Source organism: Falco punctatus, assembly GCF_963210335.1.
Source record: "Falco punctatus genome assembly, chromosome: 3".
Classification (NCBI taxonomy): Eukaryota; Metazoa; Chordata; class Aves; order Falconiformes; family Falconidae; genus Falco; species Falco punctatus.
The window spans coordinates 110,728,770-110,756,201 of NC_137582.1; the positions used below are offsets into that span (position 1 = coordinate 110,728,770).

General features: G+C 49.4%; 3 protein-coding genes across 13 annotated transcripts in view; 1 reads left to right on the top strand and 2 right to left on the bottom strand.

Moving 5' to 3' along the window:
• Window positions 1-8: 8 nt before the first annotated feature.
• Window positions 9-4,052, bottom strand: AKR7A2 (aldo-keto reductase family 7 member A2). The gene is made up of 7 exons (XM_080379321.1): window positions 3,822-4,052; window positions 3,008-3,195; window positions 2,372-2,476; window positions 1,750-1,846; window positions 1,550-1,649; window positions 1,085-1,214; window positions 9-524 (listed from the first exon to the last, which is right to left on the bottom strand). The coding sequence occupies exons 1-7, from the start codon at window positions 4,039-4,041 to the stop codon at window positions 363-365; spliced, it is 1,002 nt and encodes a 333-aa protein (XP_080235447.1). The 5' UTR covers window positions 4,042-4,052; the 3' UTR covers window positions 9-362.
• Window positions 4,053-4,138: 86 nt separating this feature from the next.
• SLC66A1 (solute carrier family 66 member 1) lies at window positions 4,139-12,438 on the top strand. 9 transcript variants are annotated; one of them, XR_013926760.1, is made up of 9 exons: window positions 4,139-4,514; window positions 4,772-4,993; window positions 5,712-5,841; window positions 6,073-6,160; window positions 7,260-7,414; window positions 7,647-7,739; window positions 8,145-8,330; window positions 8,660-11,405; window positions 11,593-12,438. XR_013926760.1 is itself a non-coding variant. In XM_080379322.1 (8 exons), the coding sequence occupies exons 2-8, from the start codon at window positions 4,824-4,826 to the stop codon at window positions 8,756-8,758; spliced, it is 921 nt and encodes a 306-aa protein (XP_080235448.1). In that variant the 5' UTR covers window positions 4,139-4,514; window positions 4,772-4,823; the 3' UTR covers window positions 8,759-12,438. The 9 variants fall into 9 exon arrangements, 2 of the variants coding, with proteins under 2 accessions (XP_080235448.1, XP_080235449.1); XR_013926761.1 differs by having other exon boundaries at window positions 11,656-12,438; XR_013926762.1 differs by having other exon boundaries at window positions 8,660-10,710; window positions 10,825-12,438.
• A 464-nt stretch (window positions 12,439-12,902) lies between these two features.
• Window positions 12,903-27,432, bottom strand: part of CAPZB (capping actin protein of muscle Z-line subunit beta) — a 61,020-nt gene continuing 46,490 nt past the window's right edge. For 2 of the 3 annotated variants that reach the window (XM_080379326.1, XM_080379325.1), the window contains 6 exons: window positions 26,678-26,819; window positions 26,038-26,154; window positions 18,070-18,135; window positions 16,404-16,480; window positions 15,036-15,148; window positions 12,903-13,153 (listed from right to left, as the gene is read on the bottom strand). In XM_080379326.1, the coding sequence (XP_080235452.1) occupies window positions 15,046-15,148; window positions 16,404-16,480; window positions 18,070-18,135; window positions 26,038-26,154; window positions 26,678-26,819 (505 nt within the window). In that variant the 3' untranslated portion in view covers window positions 12,903-13,153; window positions 15,036-15,045. The remainder of the gene's footprint in view (window positions 13,154-15,035; window positions 15,149-16,403; window positions 16,481-18,069; window positions 18,136-26,037; window positions 26,155-26,677; window positions 26,820-27,432) is intronic. The other variant, XM_080379327.1, reaches the window with a different exon arrangement.

Genomic DNA, 27,432 nt, shown 5'->3' on the forward strand with positions numbered 1-27,432 from the left:
AGAGAGTCTGCGTTAGAGAAAGGTTTTATTCTTGTACACAATTAAGATACTGTATTAAAGCAGAACTGGGGTCTTCATCCAGTTACGTATCCATTTTCCCCGATCAGTTGAATTTTTGAGTCAGTATGCACTGCATAGAGCTGGAAGTCCACAAGGGGAAAAGGATTAAGGCATGGCCCAGCGTGACAAGTTCTGACAGTGGCAGTGGATCCTACAAGGCTTCATTAATACAGGAAAAATCTCAAACCATTTGCACATCGATCAAAGAGGCAAGCTGGGTAAGTACCTCTCCCATGCTTAGAGAGATTTGTGGCTTCATTATCTGCCCCCACGACACCTGTTTTCTTGTCCCCACCCTGTCTCTAGCGGAAATAGTTGGGGCAGTCATGCGCAGTCAAATTCCAGGCTTTATCAAATGCCTCCACAACAGGTGGGAGCAGGGGACCCTCTTCACTATAGTCAAGGTTCTGCTCCAGCTGCTCCAGGTTGGACATCCCAATGATCACTGCGTCTCCAAGAGAACCCTGGAAAGTGGTAAGAGACATTGCTGATCCCAAAAGAAACCTAGCTGACCTTCCAAGCCACTGCAGGCCAAACTTTAAACGTTTCTTTCCAGTATAGAACATCCAGTAACTCCTGAACGTTTAAACAACTGACACCACAGAGTTCCATTCACAAGGCCAGAACATCTCCAAGTCGTGCGACCTCACAAGTACCAACTCCTACTTTACACGGGGCTACGGGAACATTTTGGGGAGAGGGGGAATATAACCATTAATTTCCTAGTCTGATGAAAAGCAAAGTCATCTTGGTGGGAAGCCAAGAGCCCAGTAACTGGCACTTAAAATCTTCCCCATCTCCCAGTCCTACAAACACAGGAGCCCACAGGGAAATGGAGCTGACTCGCTCCTACTGCCTGGCGGGCAAGAGTCTGTACAGTAATACTCACTTTGGAATGCCCCGAGCCCATGGGATATGCAGATTAAAAAAGAACTTTGTACACAGAAGTTTCCGTGTTTGTGTGCTGCAACAGCTGCCCAGTTCTGGTGGTGCTGTGCCAGCCACACCCGCATTGAGCTCTTACCTGCAGTTGGGAGTGATTGTACAGCCAACGTAAAGCAGCAGAGGTCAGGCTCGGTGCGTTGGAGCCATAAGCATCTTTCAGTGCTCTCTCTACGAGGGCAATGCCTTCAAAATTGTGCTTTTTCCAGTACCTGCAAGAAAAGAAATCACTTGTATTGCCCTTGGGAGCTCTAGTGAATAGTACATTTATATTCCAATCAAGTAAGAAAGGCTTCCAGGAAGCCTCATACAACTCTTTGCAGCCTCCAAGGACTTCTGCAATCCCCCACTGCAAGCCGGGAGGAAGCTGAGCCTAAAAACCACTCTGAAAGCTCAGTCACGAGTCTCAGCCCCAACCACAAGCGCAGATGTAATCCCTGCACAAGCTTTGGTCCATTCTGCTTCCTCTCAGCTGATCGTTAGTGTTGGGTTTTTTATGTAGCCATTCTGCTGCATCTCCCTGCTCATCTGTCAGCTCAAAACACACCTGTCCCTGTAGGCTTGAGCCCAGTCATTCCCAAAAAATCTTCCAGTGGGCTGGCGTGTGTCTTTGTCTTCATACTTGTACTTGCCAGTCAACAGCCCTCCTGCAAAGGGTCAGCAGCATGTTTAGGGGTGGGCTGGCTCTTTTACAGCCCCCATTTTGCATGTTTGCATCTCAAAATCTCACCCCTTTACTTTTCATACCTGCAAGTGGATTGTAGGCATAGAACCGCAGCCCGTAGTATCTCAGGCAAGGGAACAGCTCGGCTTCCACCTGGCGAGTAGTCGCATTGTACATACCCTGCACAACAATAAGGGAGATGAGAATTTCAAACACTAGCTCGTGACAGTAAGCATGAGCCCTAGAACAGCCTTTTCCTCACCCTTCCCTGACAATAGTTTTATTTGGAAAAGCAGCTCCAGGTCACACAAGGTTATTATTTGCTTAGGAACAGACTTTCTAAAGGATTGCAAATAATGCAAAAACTTAAAAGTTCCACATCAAGGGAGTCACTGACTCAAGCAACAAATGCGTACTCAGCTTTTTCCCCACCCTGGGACACAACCTCACTCAGTCATGCGTGTCCTGAAAGGACTTCCCAAACTAACTGCGGCAGCTTCCTTTCCTGTGTTTATAGCTGGCACACTGGGAGCTGGTCTGAGATTTAGGGGTCCCAAACCCTTTCCCGTGGTGACTGACCATTGCAGCGAAAACACAGAGAACATCTGTAGGCTGTCCTGATCCAAACCCTCAGATTCTTTGTGTTTGATTCGTCTCAGCCTCCACAAAAGATTTGCTGGACCGCAGCAAACCCCCACCCCTCACCTGGTACACAGTCGGCATCACCCAGTTGTTGTATTTGCAGATAGTGCAGATTTCTGCAACCTCCCACGCTGCATAGTTTGATAGACCCAGTTCTTTAAACTTTCCCTGCAGAGGAATAAAAGGATATTCAGTTCTAGATTTTAAAAGTGCATTTGTACCTAGACAGTGCAAGGTGCATGCAGCGAGGACAGTCACCAAATTTTAGTCCAGAGTCTCTGCTCATCCCTGTCCACCTTTTCTAGACAGACTACGAATTACAGGATCTGATTAAAATATTTCCCATTTTCTGTTCATTTTGAATTCACATCTTCTAATTTAAATAGCACTCTCAGGTTAACACAGCTCAGGAATTCTTCACCTATTCCCAGCACTAATCTTAACGTAGTCAACGCAGCTGAAAGCAAAGTTCAGATGTTCTAATGTTTCCATGAGCTGTTGAGAACAAAGTGCACCACGCGAATGCGCAATGGAGTGTCAGCTGCTTGGCTTTGCCCTGGTTGCCTGTGTCCGTGCTTCCTAGTGTTGCACAAACCTGGTGCTGTGGAAGGGCACAAGCAGCCCTGGTTTAAAAAAGGTGGTGGGAGGGAGGGAGGGAGGGAATCAAGAGGTGGTCCAGGCCTGGACTTTCCACTTTACTTCTTTGTGCAGCTCATTGCAGGCACGCAGTGTCTCCTCGATTGGGGTCCCATGGTCAGGAGCATGGAGGTAGAAGAGCTCCACACTTGTCCTCTTCAGCCTCTCCAGGGATTTGTCCAGCTGCGATCGCACGCTCTCAGGCTTCAGCGTCTTCCCATCCCAGGGGTTGGCCTTGGTGGCGACTTCCACTGGCAGAGAGAAAGAATGAATGAGCATTTCCACCTTCGGGAAGGGAATGGGGATAAGGGGCATAATGCAGTGTTGTGTGAGGTGTTTCAGGGAAGGCTCTTCTCAGGAACCGTGTGAGCCTAGCAGGGGAGGCTCTTCTCCTTAGGGAATGCAAGTCTGCGCTAGAGGCCCTTCTCCTTAAGGCCCAGGGCTCAGCACTAGCAAGGGAGTCCCTTCTCAGGGATGGAGTCAGCCTGACAGGGAAAACCCTTCTCTTCAGGGAATGGGCCTGGGGATGTCCCTTCTCCTCAGAGATGGAGTCTGCCTGGTAGGGAAGGCCATTTTCCTCAGGGATGGAGCCAGTCTGGTAGGGAAGACCGTTCTCTTCAGGCAGTGGGCCTGGGGGAAGTTCCTTCTCCTCAGGGACAGCGTCAGCCTGCCAGGCAAGACCCTTCTCGTCAGGGACCGGGCCCCGGGGAAGTCCCCTCTCCTCAGGGACGCTGCCTAGCCGGCAGACAAGACCTTTCTCCTCAGGGACCGAGCCCCGGGGAAGTCCCTTCTCCTCAGGGACGCCGATAGCTGGCAGGGAAGACCCTCCTCAGAGCCCACCCCCCTCCAGCCCCACTGCGACCGGCCCCGGCCATACCGGGCTCCGTGCCGCCAGCCAGCAGCACGCCCAGGATACGCTCGGACTCGCCACCCGCGTACATGTACGCGGTATCGAGGAGGCGGTAGCCGCGGCGCAGGAAGGCGCGGAGCAGCGCGGCGCTGGCCTCGGGCCCGGCACGCCGGCCCACCTCCATGGCGCCCAGCACCACGCCGGGCCGCGCGCCGCCCGCCGCCATCGCGCCGCCACCACCGCGCATGCGCGGGCCGCGTGACAGAGCCCGCCCCGCCCCGCCCGCCGGGCACGAGGCGCCCACGCATGCGCCGTGAGGCGGCGGCGCCGTCCCCCAGCCCCGTCCCTCAGTCCCGTCTCTCAGCCGCCGCCGCTGCCGCCGCTTGCCCGGGACGGGCGGGTTTGAGAAAAAAATCTGCCACTTTCCCAAAAATCAGGTTTGTGAAAAAACAGCGAGAGTCTAAAAAAGCAGCGGGGTCGGAAAAATCCGAGTAATTTCCCTCCAGTTCAGTAGATTTGGGGAAAAATCTCAGCAGCTTCCCCATCTGTAAGAAAAGCAGCAAGTTGCTGAAAAAGCAGCAGGTTTTGCAAAGGAAACTCTGCAAGTTTCCGAAGAAGCGGTGGATTTGCAAGAAAAAAAAACCCTCTTAAGTTCACGAAAAAGTAGTGCGTTTCCAAAGAAAAATAAAGCCGATCGCCAAACAGCGGCCGGCGAGCAAGGTAAGAGCAAAGACGCACCGGTTGAGTTTATTTCTTTTTTTTTTTTTGAGGCCATATTCTGGCAAGCTGTCGGCCTTCCCGGTCAGTCCATTCCGCTGGATGCCAAATGAACGCCAGCAAAGGTGCATGGGGCAGGAGTGAGGGCGAGCCAGCTTCCAGCCACAGCTGGAGGAACCGGGAGCCTCTTCCTAATACAGGTACATTTTTTTTCCCCAGCATTATTTAATTTTTTTCCTGTGTTATTGCATTTTCCCCAGCGTTATCCCAGCAGTTTCACTGCCAGGCGCTGATAAACGAGTGCCGAAGGCCATGGATGTGCGGCACTGGAGGGGTCTCCGACCCGGGAATCTTTCTGACTGCCCCAACGGTTCCCGCTGGGTGATGGACGTGTTCAACGAATGTGCCCAGGATGGCCGGGACATCGCCAGCGTCGTCCTGGGTCTGGTTTCCATCTTCTGCTTTGCAGCTGCATCTTTTCCGTAAGTCTTGTTCCTAAAACCCGGCCGAGCCCTTCCCTTGGTACAACACTCCTCTCTCAAAATCAAAATCAAATTTCAAGCACAAGCTCCCCGAGTTATTAAATCTACCTGGTTTAAAATTAGAAGATTAAAAGCAATCTGGGCTTGGAAAACTTGCGTTTAACAGGAGGAGGGAGAGCAGGTGGTGCAGCTTCAAAACCTTGCTTGTTATTATATTGTTATTATTATGCTTGGCAGCTGTAATAACCCACGTAAGCCAACTGCAATGCAGTTGTTGCAGGTCATACATGCGGAAGAAACGTTTCCAGGAGCCCCGAGCTTCTTGGAAGTGCTGGGACAACGGTGGCAGAGGGGGATGTGAGGGGTCACGCTCGGTCTCCATGTATCATCAGATTATTTTGTAACCGGAGAGGTGGTTTCTGCAACTGCTGCTTGCTTCTTGCTGCTTTCTGCCCCTACATGAGGGATGGATCACGAGGGCTTGAGCCCAGTGTGTTGCAGGGAGCACTCAATGGGTCGCATAACTTCTCACAGGGGCCAGTTTTCACAGGGGCACGTGGCTTTGCTAGAGGAAATCTCTGCTTTTCCTCCCCTCTCTGAGTGCTTTGGGCAAAATGATCCAGGTAGGAGCAACAGGGGATCCTGGGGATGGTTCCCAGGTAGCGCTGAACCAGCTGGGGGTTATGGTTTGTGTCTCTGCCCAACTCTCTCTCTGCAGACAGTTTTACCAAGCCTGCAAAACGGGCATCATGGACCAGGCTCTCTCCATATATTTCCTGCTGGGATGGCTGGGCGGAGACCTCCTAAACCTCATCGGTTCCTTCCTGGCTGATCAGTTGCCCCTGCAGGTACCAACCGAATCAGGGCAGAGTCCGCTCTCAAACCCCCCGAATGCCAGGGAGGAGGGATGGGATGGACGTTGCTTAAATCCAGCACCGGGAAACAGAGACCCAAACAGCCTGGGGGTGCTCCCTTTTGCCCCAGGTGTGCTTCCTTCTCCCCCTGGGGATGCTGGCTCATCCCAGCCATCAGCTGGAAGCCTTTCTGCGGGTAGGACCAACCCATCCTTCTCCCTGCAGGTTTACACAGCTGTTTACTATGTGCTCGCAGACTTGGTGATGCTGTCTCTTTACTGCTACTACAAAGTGAAGAACCAGGGCGGAGGATGTGAGTTGGATTTACAAGGGTGGTGGGGTCATGGGCTCCCCTTAGCATGTCTCCTGGGCTGGCTTGGCCTCAGCTGCAGAGCCAGGAGGGGAGGGAATCCCTGGGGGAGATGCATCGAGGCAGAGATGCTTTGCAGATGCATTGATGCAGCTATTAGATGTTTCTTATTCCTTGTTGGGTTTTTTCCCTGAATAACCTGAGCACCCATGAAAGCCAAAGCTACAAATAGCTACCGGCCATGCCTGTGGTTTCTGCAAACCCCTGCAAACCCCCATATGCCATCTCCAGGTTAAAAATAAACCCCTGTGAGTTGCATTATGTAGAGAAAGAGATTACTTACCTGCAGTTACATGGTGACTCCATCCTGGAGCTGGAAACCACAGGCAGAACTCTTGACTCAGGCCAGCGCTTTAATGGAAGGGGCGAAGCATCTGACTGCTTCGGGGTCAGCGTTCCTTTTGCAGTTACTGGCAGCCTTGACATGATGGAGAAGTTCCTTCCTGTTAAAATGGAGTAAAAAAGGAACCTGAACAGTTCAAGAAAGGCTTGAACAGCAAAAGAAAATCCCCTTTTTAGCAGTGCAGCGTTCTGTGAACTACGAACAGGCATGCCTTGGGACCTTGATAACTATTTAACTTATTAAAACCATTTGAACTTATTAAACCAATTGATATTTGCCCCATTGACTCTATAGTTTTGTTAATGCTGGAGAGCTTGTTTATGAAACATATTACAAGTCTTGCTGTTGAAGCAGGGCTTGGTCTGGCAGGGGTTTGAACATGCACTGTTGTGAGTTAAGACAGCGAAAAGCTACTAGATGGAGGGGGTGATTTTTAAGAGCTCTAAACCCAAAGAAACACGAGTGCTTTCGGTCTGCTGAGATAGGAGCGGTTTCCTCCATGATATCTTACAAATTGCCTGTATTGCCACGAGATAAAACACCAGCGGAAGCTATTGCCCGAGTTACTTGGTGCTGGCTGTGCCACCGCAGAGGTCTCTTGACCCAGTAGGGGATCCTGACACCCGCCAAGGCTGCTGGGCTGCACGGGGGGCTGATGGAGGAGCCCTCCCTAACCAGCCTCCGCTTGATCCCCTGCAGTCGCCGGCCCGATCAACACAGCCTTCATCTTCCTTTCCCTGGGGACAGTGTCAACCGTCCCCTTCCTGGGCAGAGGTGCTGCTGTGGTGCAGGACCCAGCGACGTTTAAAGGGAGGTCTCTGTTGTCCGCTCACGTGGATGAGCTCGGGTCGAAGGTGAGCTGGTTCCTAAATGTGGTGATGTGGGGAGAGAAGGTGAAGCGTTCGGTGGGGTGGGCATGTCTTCGTGGACCAGCATGGTCCCACTTAATGATCAGCGGGGCGAGGGGTGAATGTGGAGATCAAAGGCTGGGGTTTGGCCCCATCGCCGCCTCGCACGGAGCCCTGGCGTGGGTGGTAAGCATGTCTGAAAACACGGGGCTGCTTGCGGCCCCGCATTGCCTTGCAGCCTTTCACCAGGAGCGAGATCATTGGCTTCACCATCGGCTCCATCTCCTCCGTGCTGTACCTGTGCTCCCGGGTCCCCCAGATCCGCACTAACGTAAGTGCTGCGCCATGAGTGTGGCAGGCTGGCAGCCCAGTCCTGGGGACCCCCTGGGGTCCCGAGATTTCAAATTGAAGAGGGGTGGTGGAATCATCTTTCTCCTCTTCACTTGGAAGTCCCAGGTCCCCGTCTCTGATCATTTCATAAGGGACTGTTTTTCTGTACTTCTGCTCCAAAGTCTGATTAATTTTTCTCCCCTCCCTTTAACATACCAATATTGTGAGGATGGGGCTTTCATTTTATCTTTATTTACAAGAAAAAGGGGAAGTAAAAGGCTCTTGGCATTGAGTCACTACCTTTTTTCTTCTCTATTTTTGGGAGAGGGTGATTAATACTACTACTTTATAGTGAGATTTTGGAGAGCTGCACCCAAGCTCTTCTCTCTGTCCCTTCTTTGTCCAGTACAAAAGGAAATCCACCACCGGGGTCTCCTACTCCCTCTTTGCTCTGGTGATGCTGGGGAACTCGCTCTATGGCCTCAGTGTCCTCCTGAAGAACCCCGAGCCAGGGCAAGGCGAAGGCGACTACGTCCTGCACCACCTCCCCTGGCTGGTGGGCAGCCTGGGCGTCCTTTCCCTCGACGTGGTTGTATCCTTTCCCCGCCAACGCTTCCCATTGGGATCGCATCCTGCCGGCAGGGCTTTGCAGGGAGTGGTCCCAGCTGGGGGCAGGCAGAAGCGGGTGCGTTGATGTTACTCAGTAGTTGCTTTTGAGCGCACTGTGCTTGCTCACCCATGGGCCGGTGAGTAATTTATGGTGTTGCAACAGCTGAATGCTTCGAACCTTTGTTTGCATTAAGCTCACTGTCCTGTTCCCACCTCTCCTGGCACAAACAGCCTGTTTTCAGGTGGTGAGACCCAGCGTATCGTGTAGATTCCCCCCCCTTGCTTGTGTGAAGAACCTTAACCCCTTCTCAGATCTCCTTCCAGTTCCTTGCTTACCGGAGAGGAAGACCTGGTACCCGCGAAGAGAGGGACGCTCTTCTCGGCGAGCAGGGTGACAGCCTGGAGAGCTGACGAAGGGAGCTGTCACGCAGCGAGAACAGGATGCTGCAGGCGATAAAACTGGCCTTAACCACCACGCCACGCGGCCCCTCATCCTGCTGGCTCCTGGGAGAAGAGGACTTGAGCCAGAGGGTGACATTCGTGCTGCTGAGACACCGAGCCCAGCCAGGTGGCCGGGGCTGCTGCTGAGAGACCTTGTGCCTCTTTGATACCAATGATGCTATCGGGATAAACAGGGAATTATGTGATACCTCAAAAGGTCGCTCTTCGCTGCTCTTACGCCCCACGGCTGCACCCGCTCCCTTCTGCCTACCTGCTGTCTCAAGGGTGATCTGGGGCTCCCCCGGTACTGGCAGGCCTGAGCAGAGCCTAAGGGGCTGCGGGGAGGTGACGGAGATGACTGACCTGGCACAAACACAAGCACCATGTACCTCTGTGGCCTTGTGTCTCCACCACTGAGCTCCTTCTGGAAGGTACGGCAGTGGCTGGAACCACTTCAGAAGGAGGAAAGGGAAGGAGCAACGTAACCAGTGTTTCAGTCCACTCCGTACCTGTTTTAATTAGCATGGTTCACATGTCTATAAAACAAGTCCTTGCCCCATGTGCTGCCTCTGGTTTTATTTTGCTGGTTCATCTGGCAGCTCAAGCCTCTTTCTTAATGTGTTTCATAGTCCCTGTTTCTCTGACTTCTCATTTTTTTGCCTCACCCTTGTTTTAATTGCATGGGTTTCTTGGGGAAGTTGCTCCATTGCTTTCTGTTTAGCTGTGGAGGTGGTTACCCAGGCAGAAGATGCTGCCTCTGCTTGGTCTGGTTTTCAGCCCTTACCTCTCTCGTTGATGAATATATCCACAATCTGATGAATCTATCCCTGTTGCGGGGCCCCGTGTGCCAGCAGTGGCTCCTTGGCCAGGGAAGGACTGGAAGCCGCAGCGGTTTGGGAGAAGCCGCGTTCCCAGGAAGAGAGATGCTTTCAGGCGGGCAGGGGAGAGCGGTGGTGTCGCCGTGAGATGTTGCCTCAGCCAGGGACCGCGGGCTTCCTCCCCTGCTGAGCTGTTTCTGCAGGGGAGCTGCAGCTCCATCTCCCTGGGCGAGCCAGAGGAAAATCACCCAAAGCTTGCAGGCCCGTCAGGAAAACCACACAACTTGTCTTTTTAAAAACAAGAATTGTCCTTTGCCTGCAGTCACTGTTGGCACTTCTTTTCGCTCCTCTTATCTCCCTCTGCAGCCACTTCCCTGATGCCCAGCGCTTCCCCACTGCCCACTCGTGCAGCACCCGGCTCCGTGCCCCTTTTGGCTTTAGCTTTATCATCACTAATTTATGATTCCTCAGCCAGTCCTGTGACATTTATCCTTCCGAGGAAGTCGCCCTCCTCCCTACTTTGTCCCTGTGCCGGGGAAGCCAAGCCACAGCTCCATGCCGACGTGGCTCAGCCTAGGTCTCATGTGAAATGGGAGTTGGATGCCCATCATATGGATTAATTAAAACAAGCTGTGCCAGTCTTTGGAGCTGACCCATTTATTTTTGGAAAGAAAAAATATTTTTCAGGCTCTTTGAGCCCCCTTGAAAGCAGCAGGTGGGTTTTTCACTGCATTATTTCACGATTCTTCCCCTGCAGGCTCACGGGCGAGGGGGCTGCTCGCCTCTTCCCTGTCCCCAAGCCAGCAGGATTTCCTCTGCTGTCTTTCCCCAGGAATTGCAGCAAAACAATTCACGCCCGGTGCTAACACAGACCCTGAGCAGGTTGGCATTAGCACAGCTTCGTCAGGCCTCGATACCTGTTCAGTAGAGATACGAAAGGAGTGGGGTTTGAACGTGGGTGCTGGGGAATGCACGGCTGGTTCCCGAGAGCGAGAGTGGGATTTACCGGGCTGGCCTGAGGCACGGGGTGGGACACGCTTTGGCTACCTACCGGCCACCAAGGGCTTTGCTTAGAGCTACACAGAGAAGGTCCAACATGAAGAGGTAAAAATATATATATATATATATATATATATAAACAAATACAGCTTGGTTCCCGCAGGTTTACCCAAAGCACAGGCTATGTATGGAGTTGATTGACTCTTTCTTTTACTCCAGCTAGGTGAGATGGAGCAAGGCGAGCAGCTGCATCTGGCAGACGGAGTTGATATGAGCAGCCGCCTCGGTGGTGGCGGTGGATGGAAATTCACGTCGCAGCGAGGGCCCCGTGGTGGCTCTCATCCCTCCCCGGCTGTATTGCAGCCCCGGCCCCGAGGAGCCGGCACTGGAGGGCTGGCAGAGGCTAGGCTGATGCTGAGGAGGCACGGAGCTGCAGGGCAGTGCATGAACCGTCGGTTACGCTGCTTGGAGAAGCGCAGGAGGAATTAAGCGCAGCTGTAGCAGAGCGGCATCGATCCGGCAGCTTGCCCTGTCCCCACGTACCCCAACCCTATACGTCACCTTCAGCTGCGGTGAGGGGCTCCCGCACACAGCCAGCTTCACAGAAGGAAAACAAACCCCCGGAAAACTTCAGCGCATGACAGCTAGAGATGGGTGAGAGAAACAGCTAATCCTTTCTGAGCTTCAGGAGGCGGCACAAACTCACCTCCGACTCCAAAAAAATGTCCTTCCTTGGACAGAAACAAGAGAGGACGATGACAAAACCCCAGCATGTTCCCTGTGGGGGGCCCAGCCACGAGGTAAGCGTGCGCCTTTCCCAGCCCTGCGCCTTTCCCAGCTCCCACGGGAGCTGCGTTACAGGCGGGGGGCTCTGGGTAAATACTCTGGCACGGGACTGTAATCACCTGCAGGTGTCTGGGTGTGAAACAGGTCACATTAGAAAAGCAAAATTAGAGCATGTTAATCAATATTCATGTTCACCCGAAGGCTAATTCCAGCAGCCGCCTACAGGAAGAGCCCAGCAGGCGTTTCCTTTCTCCATGTCCCCAGGGTTCCGGGAACCGAAGCGCGTGGAAGGTGGCAGCGGAGCTGAAGCCGTGCGAGGCCCCTGCGACCACCACGTGCCTGAAGAGCAGGGAAAGTCCCGACAAGCCCCACAGATCACACGGGGACTGAGCCGAGGAGCTCTGGGATGGCTGGAACCATCTACCTCAGCGCACCAAGAACCGCAGCGTCTCCCCTCTGCCCACCCCCCCTTTCCCCAGGCAGGCCCCCCTAGTTCTTTTGAGTACCCCCAGCACTGCCGGACTAACCCTTCTTCTCTCCACGCACCCGTCCGTGGCGGCTGGATGCCTGCAGAGTCAGTCCCGGCGGTGGGATGTCAATGCCTCAGTGCCAGCACCTTGGAAGCACAGCAAGCAGGTGAGTAACATCGCTCTGTCACCACCGCATCGCACCCTCTTTAAAACAGGTTTCAGCTAATCGGGATGTAAGAAAGAAAAAAAAAAAAAATTATTGCTCTCTGTGGCTGGCTGCTGCCACGGCTCTTGGGTTTCCTGGCCTGCTGGGCCGGTGCCTGGGTTTTCAAGTACATTAAACCCACCTACAGCCATGCAATCGCACCGAGTCGCTACAAAGGAAAGCGGTTACAGCACTGCAAGAAAGAGAAATAAAGAGGACACCAACTGCACACACTGCTTCCTGGGATTTTTTTTAATTTTTATTTTTATTTTAGTTTTTTTCTTTCTTTTTTTTTTTTTTTTAAGTATGGAGGCTCAAGTATCAGATGTAGATTCAATTTAAGCTTTACAAAAAACAAAATCAAAACAAAAACCCCTTTTTGCATTCCATAAAAATTGACAGAAAAGCGCCTTGGAACCAGGCTATAGAAGAGCAGAACTTTCAGCAGGTCTCCTAATCAACGTCTCCTTGCAAATCTGGTTTAGTCAGTATTAGTACAACACTGAGGAACACCCTCTCTTCCCTCCCTCCCACCGGCCAGCCCCCGTGCCCAGCCCCCAAACATACGTGGAATAGATTTTATTTTTTTTTCCAGTTCTTCCTCTTTCACACACCACAGTATTTAATAAATTTTTGTTTTACATTTTTTACACCAATGTAACAAAAGGCAGGAGGGGGTGGGGAAGAAAAGACAAACAATGATCCGTGTTTATGCATATAAATGGGAGAGGGTGGAAGAGAGGGGAGGGGGGGAAAAAAATACATGGACTTCTACAGAAACGTAGCCTAAGGTCTCAATAGTAAAATGTGGTGCAAAGTAGGCCTCAGAGACTGAAAAAGTTTGTACAGCTTTATTCATGGGGAGAAGATGGCGTTGCATGGATAGTACTGAATGCAAATTGTGACGTGACGTAACAGAAAAGGGGAAGGGGGAGGATGAGTTTTCTAAGAAAGGAATCTAACGAGTGCATGGCATGTCTTGTTAGCATGAAGAGTATTTTAACTTTGCTGCTTTCTCTTCAAAGCCTCCACCAGGTCGTTTTTAAGAGCTTCTTGTTTTGATTTGTCTGCGAAAGTCTGCACAGACCTGTGGGGAAGAAGGAAACGCAAGTCAGAGGCGATGCGTTTGCAAGACAGCCATTTAATGGTTCTTCTGGCACAAGAGGCAGAAGGAAGGAGAAGCACCTCAACCCGGGCTTAGAGGAAACAAAACTCAGCTCGCCTGTTTTAATAGGGAAAGCAAAAGGCAAAGTGAACACTCGAGTGAGTACACCAAAGCAAAATTCACTCTAGCGAGGATGGCACCAAAAGCCACGCTTCCCCAGAAGATCCACTCAGCCTCCAGTTGCTGGAGGGAGATTCCCAATTTTTTTACGTTAATTGGAAAAACCCCAGTGTACCACCAGCGAAGGGTGTTAGCGCTCTTGGCTCTCCAAATGACCGTGACGGGAAGGCAGAGCAAATCCCGCCTCTCCCAGGACGGGAGCTCCTGAACTTTTCAGATTGTTCACCCAGGGTCGAGCAGCCACGTCAAAACTTCCCTCCAGCGGGAAGAGCGGCCAGAGTGTCTCTTCTCCAATTTGCGCCTCACCTAGAGTAATTAGTGAATCAAAGCAGCCGAAGAACAGAGATCCTGTCAGCCAGATTATTGCAGGCTTCCCTTCTGCTGGAAGTTTCATTACAGCAGAAAATCTCCACCTATTCAGGGGTCACCTCAGCTCCCTGCCCCGTCAGGTGGTGGCGGAGGAACCTCCCTTTTCAGTGGCACAGTAAGAAATTCCCACCGTGAACAAAGCCCTCTTAAATTGCTCACGGATAGAACAATAACACTTGACTTTTCCGGAGTCACCACCACAGAGAAGCGGTTAGGATCCAGTTTGGTGGGATTTCTCCCCACAGAAACCATATTTCACACCCTTTCCAGCACTCAAAGCTACCTTATTTTGCCTGGATGCTGTCTCCTGTAAACAAGGCTCCTCTTTGTGTCAGTTATTTTCCTAACATCTTTATACCAGTATTTCCATTCTCTTGTCTCTGGAGACTTCTGCTGCTTTAATAAAAATACATACATTTTATATTTGCATTTCTCACAGGCTACAGAAGTGGTTCTTGGCCATTATCAACAAATAGTGTTTTTTCCCCTTCGTCAGCTTAACATGTTAAAACCAACATCTGTAATTCATTATGAGTTGGAGTGGAAGGTTAAACTGGCTCGGGGTTAGTCACTGCCGTGCGTCCTCGGCATGGAGAGCTCCAGAGCAAATGAGAGCACAGGAACAAATCCCTTCAGAGGCTGCGCGGAGCACAAGCTAGTGGAATGTTTCCATAGAGCTTGAGCAGGATGGGATTTCAAGCTCCAAGGAAATCCAAGATACACCAGGCAAACAGGGATGTGCGTGTGGGGTGAGCTTGCATTTACTCAGAAGTCACGGGAAGTACCAGTCGGGTTTTGGTTTTTTGGTTTGGGGTTCGGGTTTTTTTCCCCCCCCAAAAAAAAACCTCTGAGATTTCCAAGATCTCACTCCTTTCTGCTGGGAGGACACTAAGATAGGGAGTTTCTTCACGAAAGCGGTGTACCACAGCTGTAAAAAACTGATGGTACGCGAGGGACAGAGTCCCGGGGCTTGTGGATCGAATCAGTCCAAGCTAACGCTCCTTCGGGTACGTGACCATGTGCTCCGTTCTCGCTCCCAAGCTAGAGTGCAGAGTGGTAAATCCTGCCACACCTCCGAGCGTGAGATTTCAAAATGGGGGGGGGGGGGGGGAAAGGAGTGGAGTAACACTTAAAACAAAAATCCGAGTGTTTAGTTGGCTGTATTAAGGAGCAACCCTTGGGTGAAACACGGCTCAAACGTCGTTTCTCAGCCTGCGGGAGTTAGGGGTTAGTTCTGGCCTGGGTTATCATGCAGAGGGCTGGGCTGGGGGAGCCCTGGTTTAGTGCTGCTGTCACACCTCACAGGCAGGGGTACCTGGATTGGTTTAGTTATCAGGCTGGATGTAGATCTGGCGCTGGGTCAACACTTGAGAAAGCTCCCTCTGCAACTGCTTATACTTTTGGTTGTCGGGGATAGCGTCAATAGATCTACAGAGAGCAGTTCAGAAACGAGGGAAGTAAACAGGGAAAAGAACAGTCAGAAGAACTTCAGTAACACAGAGCTGGTATTCCGGAAACCACCAGGAGCACGCTCGGGAAGAACGAGTGTAAATACAGAGCTTAGAAGAAACAGGAGAGAGGCCAGAGGGAAAGGCAAAGCCAGATGCTCCGAGTGTTACCGGTTCCGAGCCGGTCACCTCACGGACGCACCGAGTACCGTGACTCAAACGGAGCAATGGGGAGACACAGGGAACAGATTCAATTACAAAAGCTTAAGGCAACGTTCACAGGGAAAAAGACTCTATTACATATTTCCTTTTAACGTTAATAAGTGCTTCCTGGCGAAAGCCCTGCACACCACAAACGAAAACAGAGGCCTGTTATGAAAGCTGGGGTTTGGGGAAAAAAACCCCGAACAGCTGCTTTGGTCGACTCCCTCTGCCTGTGCCATTAAGGCAGCAGCACAAATATTTAATTAGCGCCATTATTCCATCCTCTTTCACATTTCAGTGTGCGAGAGCGCAGCAGTGCGCTGACTTGCACCATTTGTTTGTTCTCCGTTAGCTCCCTGCACGAGGGGGCTGTCTGCAATTTAACATGCAATGACTTCGCACCACGGTTCCCTGCTTTCCCCCACGAGCCCGAGAACTACCTGCTCGGGATCTCCAGGGGGAATCCTCCCGGGAATGAGCAGGATTCCCACGAGGGGTTGGAAGCACAGCGCTGTTTCCCTCCAGACTGGCACCGGGGCTTTACTCGCTCAGCCTGTTCCAGTTCACGGTATTTTGACCAGCGGCGTTTAGAGAAAGGTAGAATTTAAAACAAAATCCAAACGCTGCAAACCATTAATGTCGTGACTTAATTCTGGGACCAACTGACTGTTTATAAAAGTAGCAGAAAGAGAGGGCAGAATTCAAGTACAACTCCCAGGACTGTGAAGAATAGAACTCCTAATTAAATATAATTCTGAAATACAAGTGTTGCTAATTGGGCTGTTTTCTTCCTGATGGGGGAACGAGGGATTAAAACGTCACTTCGAATTTCTATAGTTACAAGGTAGAAGCGTTCCCTAAACTCCACACAACAAATCCCGCTTCCAAAGCACGGTGTGAGGTGAACAGTTGGGGACGTGCAAAGACACAACGCAGGGAAGGGGCCTTCCGGCAAACAAAAGCAGCTCAGCGCTGGGGACAGTCCCACAGACACCACGGGGGAGCCCGACATCGGCTGGAGAGCCCCTTACCTCAGCCCATTAACGATGTCCTTTGTTTTACCGAAATAGATCTCGTTCAGTGTACTTCTGATTTTGTTTTCCATGTCCTAGAAGAAAGAACAGTAAGAAAGCAGAGCTTCAGTCACATCAGCTGCTGCCGGGATCGCTGCGCTTACGCCCTTCCGCACATCGCTACGTGTTCACCTTGGCGTACAACCCTCGCCACGGCACGGTTCCACCCAGTGTGTTCCTACTATTTAAATCCTCACAGCAGGCTGGCGGACCCTCTCTCTGCTTTTATCAAAGGAATGAAGGCTCAGCTCTACTCCCGTCCTCTCCTCCCCGTTAACGGCCCTAGGCTGCAGCTTTCCGGACCACAAGAGGGCAGTTTCTGCCCAGCTATCGGTTTCCTGGGAAAAGGAAAATGTATTTCACCCCAACCTTCCCCTGTCACTTCCCCGAGTGGCAAGTCAGTCACTTCACGCAACCAGCGGGTCAATCGCTTTGCGCTTACGGGTTACTGCGAATTTTTCAGCTGGCAACGCGTTCGTTAAAGCTGCACGGCAAACAGTTTTGAGAAAGACCTTGTAAAGCAGCAGTGTTTTTCATTAGGTCATTTTCACTCAAGCCAAAAACTTAGAAAAGAAAAAAGAAGTACCTGCCTTTCTTTTATTTCCCACTTCCTTTAAAAAACGCATTAGTCTATAAACCACATCCCCAAGCGCCACATCCACACATCCTTTAAGCGCCCCAGGGGTGGTGACCCCCCCAGCTCCCTGACAGCCGGTCCCAGCGCTTGACAGCCCTTTCGGTGAAGATGTTTTTCCTAATGCCCAACCTGACCCTCCCCTGGTGCAAGTTGAGGCCATTCCCTCTTGTCCTGTCGCTTGTCACCTGGGAGCAGAGCCCGACCCCCCCTCGCTACCCGCTCCCGTCAGGCAGCTGCAGGGAGCAAGAGGGTCCCCCTGAGCCCCCTTCTCTGCAGGCTGAACCCCCCCAGCTCCCCACCAGACTTGGCAGCACCAGGTTAACGGTTGGACACGATGCTCTTAAAGGTCTTTTCCAACCTCAGTGGTTCTGTGACTGTAGCTGAGAATTCCTTCCTCTCTTGTCAAAGCAGCTGCAAAGATCAAGGGAATCCAGAACACCGTCATCCAGGCGGGCGCCATGGAGCCGCAAAGCACAGCACCAGAGCCCCCCTGAGCGGCCCACGCCATCGCACCCGTCCCTCCGCGTGCTGAGCACGTGGCTGACAACTGCTACAAAATCCAACACTAAACCCGCCTCCAGCGGATTTAATGAACACCTGATACACCCTGAACTCTCAGCGAAAGGGACTGTTCTGTATAACGCAACCTGACATAATTCTGCCCCAAAGCAACTGTAGAAGCAAACACAGGGGCAAGAAATTGTTAACGAGTTCAGGGAAAGGACTACTTAATTTACAGGGAGGTGACTGCTGTAACGAGCAGGAGACAAAGTGCAGACTGGTGGGGTTTGTATCTACAAACGACTGGCAGTCGTGCTAGGAGGAGTATTGAGCCATCAGCACTGAGCAGCATTTACACAACTAGGCTCTGTACAATACTAGTAACTTGTTCGTAAAGACAAAAGCAACACAAGTCTTTGCTACGGGACCAATACAGGCACGAGAACCTGTAGCAGGCTCACGCTGCGCTGGCTGCACGGCACTTACCTCTACCAAGCGTCCGATATTGGCTATGTGCGGAGAGGAGTCACTCACAGTCTCATCTTTCTCCATCTAGAAAGGAAAGACACGTGTCCATTGGTAACACGCAAATCTGAAAGCAGACGCACGGCAGCTTTCCTGACCAAAGGAGGGATGGAAGAAGCGTGTCTCAAAACCCCCTCCCATAAACACTCCTTCAACATGCAAAGAGATCAGTAACGTCCTGAGAAATTCCCAGAACGTGACAAAGGCTCACACGCTGATAACAGAAATGGAGTGTAATAAAAACCATGAATCAAACTAAATCCCTGCTGTAGATCCCCGGTGTAGACAGGCACTACAAACTTGTTGTTCCCTACCTACTACAGGGCTGCAGGAGGTCTACAATAGCGAACATCTAACACAGGCAGCACAGCATGGGGATATGAAAACAAGGCTGTTGTTGATGAGACGCACACAAGGATGGTGCTGTCAGCTGAACAGCTGTGAACTATCCCTGCAAAAACTGCTGGTCCTTTTAATCTTCGTCTCAAACGCTACTTCCGACCACACGTGGGGTGCGTTTTCCATTCTCCAGATCGCCTGTTAAATGACACCTTCGGCATTATTTACCCTCCAGCAGTGAGGGAAGGTGCAGGCAATGCAAAACCCGCAACTACCTGCAAGACTGGTGATGATTTGAACTACTGCAACAACACAGAAAGAGAAATTTGACAGTTCGTAGTTCGTTGTTCTTTTTCGACCAAAAGGCTGAACCAACATTTACTGAACTACCAGGGGGAAGGACGTACAAAGCCATTACGTATGGGGGGAAAGCAGCAGACTGCCTTTTGCTGTAGAAATTGAGAGTTGGAAGAGTGTGGTACCTGGAGAGGAGACAGGTACCCAAACCGGGTGAGATTTCCATAGACTAGAAGCTGGGAGCTGGCACCGCAGGATGCAATACTCGCTTTATTCCGTCTGACTCTGCCCCACAGAACGTCCACCCAGAGGCCGCAGCCATTGGTGGTCTGCGCCACGGATAAGACTACGTTCCCCAGTTCTCGAGATGAAAATTCTGGCTAGACGCAGACAAGCTGCTGAACAACGAACATCAGTCCCAGGAACCTCAACTGATACAAGATGTGCTGAGACGGCATGAAAACAAAACTGGGAGAAAAATGTAGTGGGAAGAACTGTCTTCAAAGGGTTTTACTAATCCCACTGAATTCTCTTATCCATCTGTTCATATCCCTCCCTCAGGGTAGAGTTTAAAAATCTGGGCCAGCTACAGGTTTCTTCTAATAAGCCAAGTCCCTAACAGGCTTGGGAAAGCATGTAATTTAGTTGGAAGCCCGAAGGCGAAAGATAACCTAGAAGAGGGGGAGAAAGAGAACAAGGACATTTAATTTTTTCCTTCAGATTGCAGTCAGATTGTTTACATGTAATGGAGACGCGCTGCCTGGAGAACAGATCCAGTTGCAGTACAGGGAGAATATAAATCTGAACCACGCAAACACACATATACATGTTACTATCAGCAAATTGACCAAATCTGGGGCAGCCGGGGAGCTGGCAGCGGGTCTGTTACTTCCACAGGCTCCCTGCTGCGTCTCCTCCACACCTGGCCAGGCCCAGCTCATTGGTAAGCAGCAGAATCTGAAAATAGAATTATTTTTTTGCAAAACGTATATTATTACATCTCCATAAAAACTGCTGCCAGAAGGAAAATGTTTATGTGCTAGAGAAGCCCAGATGTTACGAGAGAGGCTGTTTTAATGGAGTTCGGAGTCAGCAGCCATGTTCCACACACAGCAGCGTTGTCGGGAGTTTTAAAAGGTTCCTTCCAGCGGCTGTTACTGCAGGGTCCGAAGCAGAAAGGCTATAGCTGCTTAAATCGAGGGGTTAATTTGCTTTGAGGGGAAATTCCACTCTAAGTCGACGTTAACAAGCAGCTCATCTTCCCACTGTCACTCCCCATCTGCCGCCGAGCTCAGCCAAAAACCTAGCGCTCCAGAAGGAGCCAAGTCCGACCTACAGGGCCCAGTCGCTCCTCTCCCGCTCGAGATACGCTGCTTGGCTTCCGTGCCTCATTTCCCCAGCCATCTGCTGCAAGTCTGACTCAGAGGGGAACTCGCTTTGGGGTATATTAAGCTCTCGATGGCTGGCTGGTCACTTCGGATGTTTCCTGCATGGAACAGAGCAGCTGTTTGGGCTTTCTGTAAACTTAATTTGGAGGAAGAGTTAATACGAAGAGAGAAATCTAAGTTGGATAAACACTTGGGTTCATCATGAAGGCATCTAAAAATACTAGAAAGGTAAGAAGGAAACTCATCCACCATTTTGCTCCGAAGAACTGACAACAACACCCACAGCTGCTCTGGCCACAGAGCGACATGAAAATCTCTTTAATGAAACACAGACCGATGCGAGCCAAAGGCTCCCAAGCCACAGGCAGTGGGCAGGCTTAAGTCTCCAGGTGGAAAATACACGGAATTATTTGGAGATCAGTGAGGCAAAATTTAGCCTCTCTCTCCAACGCTTATTTCAAACTGTAACTAGATAAATGAAGGTTGTGAGCTCCATGGAGCTTGCAGCTTTGTAGAAATCAGCTGAGAACTTGCCTCACCCTTTTATGGCCTTTGTATTTACTCTACCCAGCGTAACCAAAGGTATCCCATATCCTTTACCAAACTGCACATTCGAAACCACGAGCAAACCTGGGGATGCTACATCAAGGCTACGTGCCACTGGTCCTTACACGCTCAGCTTTTCTACTCTTTTCTTTCTAACACCAGCTATTACGTAACTGAACCACTGTAAAATCCCTATCTTCCTGTGAAGCAGAAATAATTTCCCAGACAATCAGCATTCAGTACATCTCTGCCATCCTCTGCACCCTAAAATACCCCTCGGTTAGCAATTAAAGGGCCAGCACCTCCAGGAAACGGGACGATCGCTGAGGGGGAGCTCAAGGATCGCCACCGCTACAACCTGAAGATCACTCCGGTGATAAAACACTCCCCAATGCCCCGCTTTATGTTCCAACATCTGGAAGTCGGTGGGATAGGCCTTTACATGAAAGCTCAACTTGATGGAAATATACGACTCTCCTAATTGCAGAGCACAAGCCTCGGAGGATTTACCTATTATGATAAATGGCAGAATGTCTCTGCTGGTGTTTTATTGAGCAGTAATATATCACAGGGTACATCTTCCTGAATGCAGGGGGAGCTCAGTTTGCAACAGACCAGCCTTCATCCAGCTCTGCAAAACCTTCCACCTTCGCTAGGGAGTATTTCAAGTATGAAAATCAACACCCATCTGTGCAGCTTTAATCTGAAATCCCAGGTTTCGCTTCCCCTACAACTTTATATCCTCCCCTTCCCACACCTCCGTATGTAAATAAACTACAGGTTTTGAGCCAACTTTTTTTCTGCAAACTTGCACTTCCTCACAATGTTCATCCTGGCTTAGGAAGCAGACACAGGTTCTTTGTGCACACCAAGATCTCAGAAAGGCACCTGTTAGTCTTGCTTTTAAGGAGGGGGCTCCAGAAATCTGTCCAACAAAGTGCAGTTTTGACTATTTGCCAGAAATCAGGAAGGCTACATCTACTTTGCATAAAATGTAACAGGATCATGCAGCTGCTCTTACCTTAAATAAAAGTGCAGCCTAATGAAACCTCAAAATTCAGCCAAAGCAATACAGCGCCATGGCAAACGACACAAGTGATTCCAATGTACACAGAGAGGACGGGACCCGAACGTCTGTCAGAGAGAAAATCATCTGCCAAGCATCTGGCTTGAATCAGGAGGGGGGTGGGAGTTACCTGCAGTCACTGGAGAATGTGCAAGGTAATTGAAAAGCTTCTGGCGTTTTTCATTTCCCTGCAAGCGTTGCCCTCTTTGTGGTAAACTGAAGGCAGCGTGTCCTGTCCTTTCCTCTCAGACGTGCAGCACTTCAGCCTGCGGCCCCCAGTCAGGGCAGCCGGCACATAACACTCCAATCGCTCCTTCGCTGCCCGAATTCCAGCCTCAGAGCCTGTCCTGACTGCAGCCTGCCAGCGACGGACGTGAGCTGCGAGTTACCTCCTCCATCCTCTGGCCCATGGCGCTTCAGCTCCCAGCTCTCGAGTTGCAACCAGGCTCGTCTCCAGGACAGGCTGCCTGGAGGAGCACCCTTGCCTAGGCAAGTGTAAAACCAGAAGTTCTCTATCTGACACTGCACGCCTCTTGGGGGAGGAAAAAAAGAAGAAACCCAGCTTTCTCCTTCCAGTTCCACCAAAAAGTTCTTCTGTAACGTCCTCTGGAGTCAAAACAGAGACGGCTACACACGCTGTGTCAGTGTTTACGTATAACACCACACACTGCTGAAGGTTGGAACAAAACCTTCACTAGGCCAGAAGATGAGCGCTCTCCCACACAAAAGGACTGCCTCGACAACCATCTAACGAGGTAGCCAGGATGAGGATGTCATTACAGCTTTAAAACTCCCAAAGTTTTCAGACCAAAACTACGGTCTATGGATCCTACGTGCGTGGAGCTGGCTAAGGCCTTCTCCCATCCTCTCGTGATAAGCATATACATCCACATACAAAACTCAGCTATGCATACGCATAAATTATGTAAGAACTATATCTCACAATACGTATGGCTTTGTGTTGCATACTTCTGTGTGCATATACACACGCTTCTCTGTTGGATCAGGACAGAATCTGAAAACCTACACTTTAAAAAAAAAACCACACCCAAAATCCAAAACTCTGTTCAGAACACATCATGTGACATTTTATTTGAATTAGTCTCTGATTCAGTTCGTTTAAAGAAACCCCTGTAATTGAACTGATAAAGCAAAAGCCTGAAGTTCTCATTCGCAAAAACCACCAGGTAAAGTAAATTAAAGTTACACAAAGGAGGTTTTCAGCTTCCCAAAACAGGTCGAGTTCTTCATCTACCACATCTCTCCCTCTATTTTCCTTATTCTGTCTGCTCAAAACCATAAAATGCTTGTACAGTTACTTTTGGAAACAAAAGCAGAGACAACTCCTGTTGTAGCACATGAAAAACTGCAGTGGGAAAGCCACGGAGAAGCAGCAGTTCAATTAATCGGAAGAGCTACGTCAATTCTCACTGCATGACACCAAAGCAGACGTAGGCCAGGGACATGACCTCTAAGCAAGAGCTACCCTGAACCCACCTTCACACGGCCCCAAGCCAGGTGTAAAAATAGCCAAATTTTTACACGGCGCCTTAGAGGGAAAAAATTATTCTCAGAAATTCAGCACAACATTTAGGAACAGCCCAAGTGGGAGCCTTGTAGTAACAAGGGTCTGGGGATGTTCAAGAAATGCAAAGACAAGTTTTTCCAAATAAGTCTTGACAAAGGCAACAAACCCCGCAATGTTCGTGTCTGATGCAGGGCAACAATATTTCACCAACAGGAGACGACAGCAGAGAACGGCTATTTCTAGACTCTTACTTGGAGATCCAAGCTCCGCTCCACCATGCTGCCCAGTCACAGAACAAACAGCATTGCTTGACTGCTCACACCGAGCGTAATCCGCAGACATTAGGAAGGGGAATTACTGAACAAGTGTTTCCATATGAAGCTGCGAACGCTCCCCACAGCATTTCAATGTGAGACATGCCCAGCTCTTCACCGCTGCCAGAGGTGGTGAATTAGGAGGCATGACATTAGCTGTTCCTTTGCGCCTGCTCCTGGCCACCAAGTTAATCATTCCAGTCATCACTCGAAAAATACCCGATTTGCAGCTACAAGGCGAAACCGGTTTCAAAGTAATGGCTCTCAGCAGACTTCTCTTTCAAGGCACTGAAAGGTTCTCTCTGCCATCACTTTATAAGCCAGGATATTACAAAGCTTGTGAACACTTCAAAAGCTTCCACTGAAACACAAGGACATCTGCTATTCACATTTTAGGATCAAAGGTGCTCAGGTAGCTTAAATGTTGAGTTGACCAAAACCATGTACAATTCACCATGGACAAAATTATTTCAAAATTATGGTTAGGACATCAGATCACTGATATCATTGAGATAAAACTGTAACCTACCGTTCGAGAGATAGCTAAAACCTACTTTTGGTGCCTAAGTTTGCTGCAGACTGTATAAAAAGCCTACCAAAAAGTAAAAATAAAACCTGCTGTCCTGAGGTGATGTGGCAAACTGGATTGACAGCAAAGTAAAAGCCTTGTGCTTGGGCATTCAGTCCAGCTACAGCTAAATAAATGGCTGAGGACAAACAGCTCCTCCTCACAGGGCATACCTCAAGGCAACATGAAGATTTTCGTTTTCTGCCGTGGATTCTGACGAAGCCTGTCCCGTTAAGGCTACTATGGCATCTGCAAACAGAAAATCTCCAGCCCAAAGCTAAATTCTGAAACTCAAGTTTCCATTGTTTGTGCAGAAGCAGTGCATCATTACCCCAGTGGCTTTTTTATGGTTACTTACATTGGAAGCAGGCCCCTGCTTTAATGCATCACATATGAATTAAATGATCTGCTGTTAAAATGATGACAGAAGCATGAATCTCCCACTGAAGCTTAGAGAATGAAAGTCAAACTAAACAAGGCCTAGCAGTTCAGGCCAAGGTGTACTGAGGACACCCATCCTCAACAGACTCTTGTTTTCCTTGGCACGGCTCTCACGCACCACAAGGCCATGGCCAGAGTCAAGCCCTTGGCCTCCACTTCACAGCTATGATTTAAAGTATTAGCAAGGCCTGTGATTAAATATTTGTCCGGGTCACCATAACTCGGGTGTAATTACTGCAAAAATTTTAAAAAAGTATGCAGTGCTCAAAACTGTCTCCAGATGCCTTTCCCCCCCGTGCCGCTTTTCCATCAGCTTCTTCTGTAAATCGACAACATGGAAAAATAAAATCACCTAGGTCTAGGGCAAGCTTCTGCGACTGCAAGACTAACACTGCTTCAGTTCCTCTCTGCAATCACAGATCCTTCTTTCCTTCGCCTGGCTCAAACCTGTACAAAACCACGGACTGTTTAACAGAGTCTGCATTGTCCTTTGTATCGAAAGCAACAGTCTGCCCTGGGAAGTCTCATGAAGGAGTTGTAGCTACTGCCAATCTCTCTAGTCACTCGCGACCATACAACACGCCTCCTGTCCTCCAGAGTTTATTACTCTGCTCGACTCACCGATTTCCACAGTCCAGATCTTAAGCAACCGCAATTCATCAGCAGCATGAAGCAGGGAGACAGCAACCTTTGGCAGGTGGGCACCTTCACCCCGTGAAGGCAAGGCCAACAGCTCCTGCCTGCCAGAGACTGAGAGCAGCCTGGCCCAAACAGCCAGCAGTCTGGCACGTTCCTTGCAAAAAACAGCTCTCAAGAGGGAGTCTAAGTAATTAACACCAGCACAGAAATCCCAAAAGTTTAGAAGATTATTATTTTTTAAGAGATTTCTTAAATTAGTGTTTTGGTACTGCAGGAGGAAAATACTAAAGAATAGGAAAAGATAAGTGATGTCTTCAAGAACAGCAGAGCCCTACAGTCAATGCAGAACACAGGTTTGTTCACAGTGGCCAAGCTGGCTTTTTAAAGAGACACATAACAAAAGAGGTCACCTTGTATTTTTAGAATCCTATTGGAATCTTCCAGTAAGAAAGTGAGCAAATCTTACAGATAAAAATATCTGGGTAACACATATGGAATCATGAAGATTTAGGAATACCGAAAGACAAACCAAGACTTAAAAGCAAGTCTGAACTCCTACTGCATGTTTTATATTTTTAATTGAAAGCTCTACTGCCATCAAGCCAAGTTCAAGGGGCTTCCTGGCAATTACACACTTACGCATTAACTGTTTCACTGGGCTGCATACGCAGCAGGAGAATAGATGTTTATACAACACCTCACAAAATCAACTTTTTGTGCCTGACTGGGGCTACTGGGTATATAAATAAGGAAAGGCATGCCTCGGGTCTGCAGCATACGCTTGTGGCAATATACAGACATACCTGTCTGGTAAGGCTCCCTCCAAGGTTCATGGTACCAGAACCAGTTTTATTAGTCTGCAGCCACAGCATCACTGTGGAGGTCAGCTTGTAATGAGCAGTGCGACCACTGGATTTCTCCTAGAAGTGGAAGGATAACAAAAAGGGGTAGAGAGAAAAGGTTAAAATCCCGCCAAAACCCAAACGGTGGCTGGCCCAGAAGATTCCACAAGCAACAGGACAGATACGTGTAACTCCACTCACACGGCACAATCCGGTTCTTAAAAGCCATTTTAAGTGTGCTCATTCCCCTAATTTTCCAAAGCAAATCTAGTTAGAGCAATTTAACCTCTTTTTACCTTGTTTTTATTACCTAATTAGTGATATTTATCTGTAGACCTTTACATTAAAAAAAAATAATCTCAGGATCACATGCACAGAAAGCAACATACTTTCAATTCTTCTGGGATTCTTTTTGATTACAGCCCTGACTTATCTCTATCCAAATTGCTTCAGGGAATTCTCAAAAATTAACAGGGGAAAGAAGTTTACAGCCCCTAACACAATATTGCATTGTTCAGTGGAACACCTGTGCTCGTTAATTGTCTGGAATTAACTGGGTTTTGTTTTCACTTGGGTATATCAGCTGCCCCAGAGGCTGTACCTGAACCTCCACCACGTGGATGGAATCCCAGCATCCCTTAATCTTCTTTGATCCATCTCCAGCTTTCTTAATGAGGATCACCCCGGCAAAACCATGATCCAGATCCCAGAGGTAGACAGAGGAGACTCCACCTTCAAAATACCTGCAGGACGCAATCCAATATGCATGTTAAAAGTAAGCAGGATCCAAGCCAGAGTCAGATAGCAATAATAATCTTAAATAAGCAGAATCTCTATATCCTAGCAAAGATTTTTTTTTTTCTTTTAAGGCGGCACACTCTCACCAGTTAACATACCTAGAAACACAGCAGTTTAAATCATTTTACAATACAGAGACTTTTAATTACAAAAAAAATTGTACATTTCTCTAAAGGAGAATAAAAGTCTAGGGAGAAACAGAGCTAGTTACAGATTTCTACAGTACTTGAGCAAACAATTCCTCTGATTCCAATTAACTGTAACAGCTGGTAAAAGCACAAGCTACAAAGCAGGCCGAGCACAAGGCTTTATTTTACAGTTTGCTCCCCCCCCCTTTTGCTATTGGGAAAGTCTGGAAGATCTTTACAACAAAGTCTGCTAATTAAGACAAAAGGGAACAAGAAGCTTTACGCTGCTGTCTCAAAAGTTTGCGTGAAGCTTATTGATTTATTACAAATCGGGCTGAATGGAAACCAAGGTTCTTAGAAACGAAGGGATGCTGTTGAGGTTTACGTGTTATTCTATTGTATACCGTAACTGAGCCTAGAAAGTAAGCCA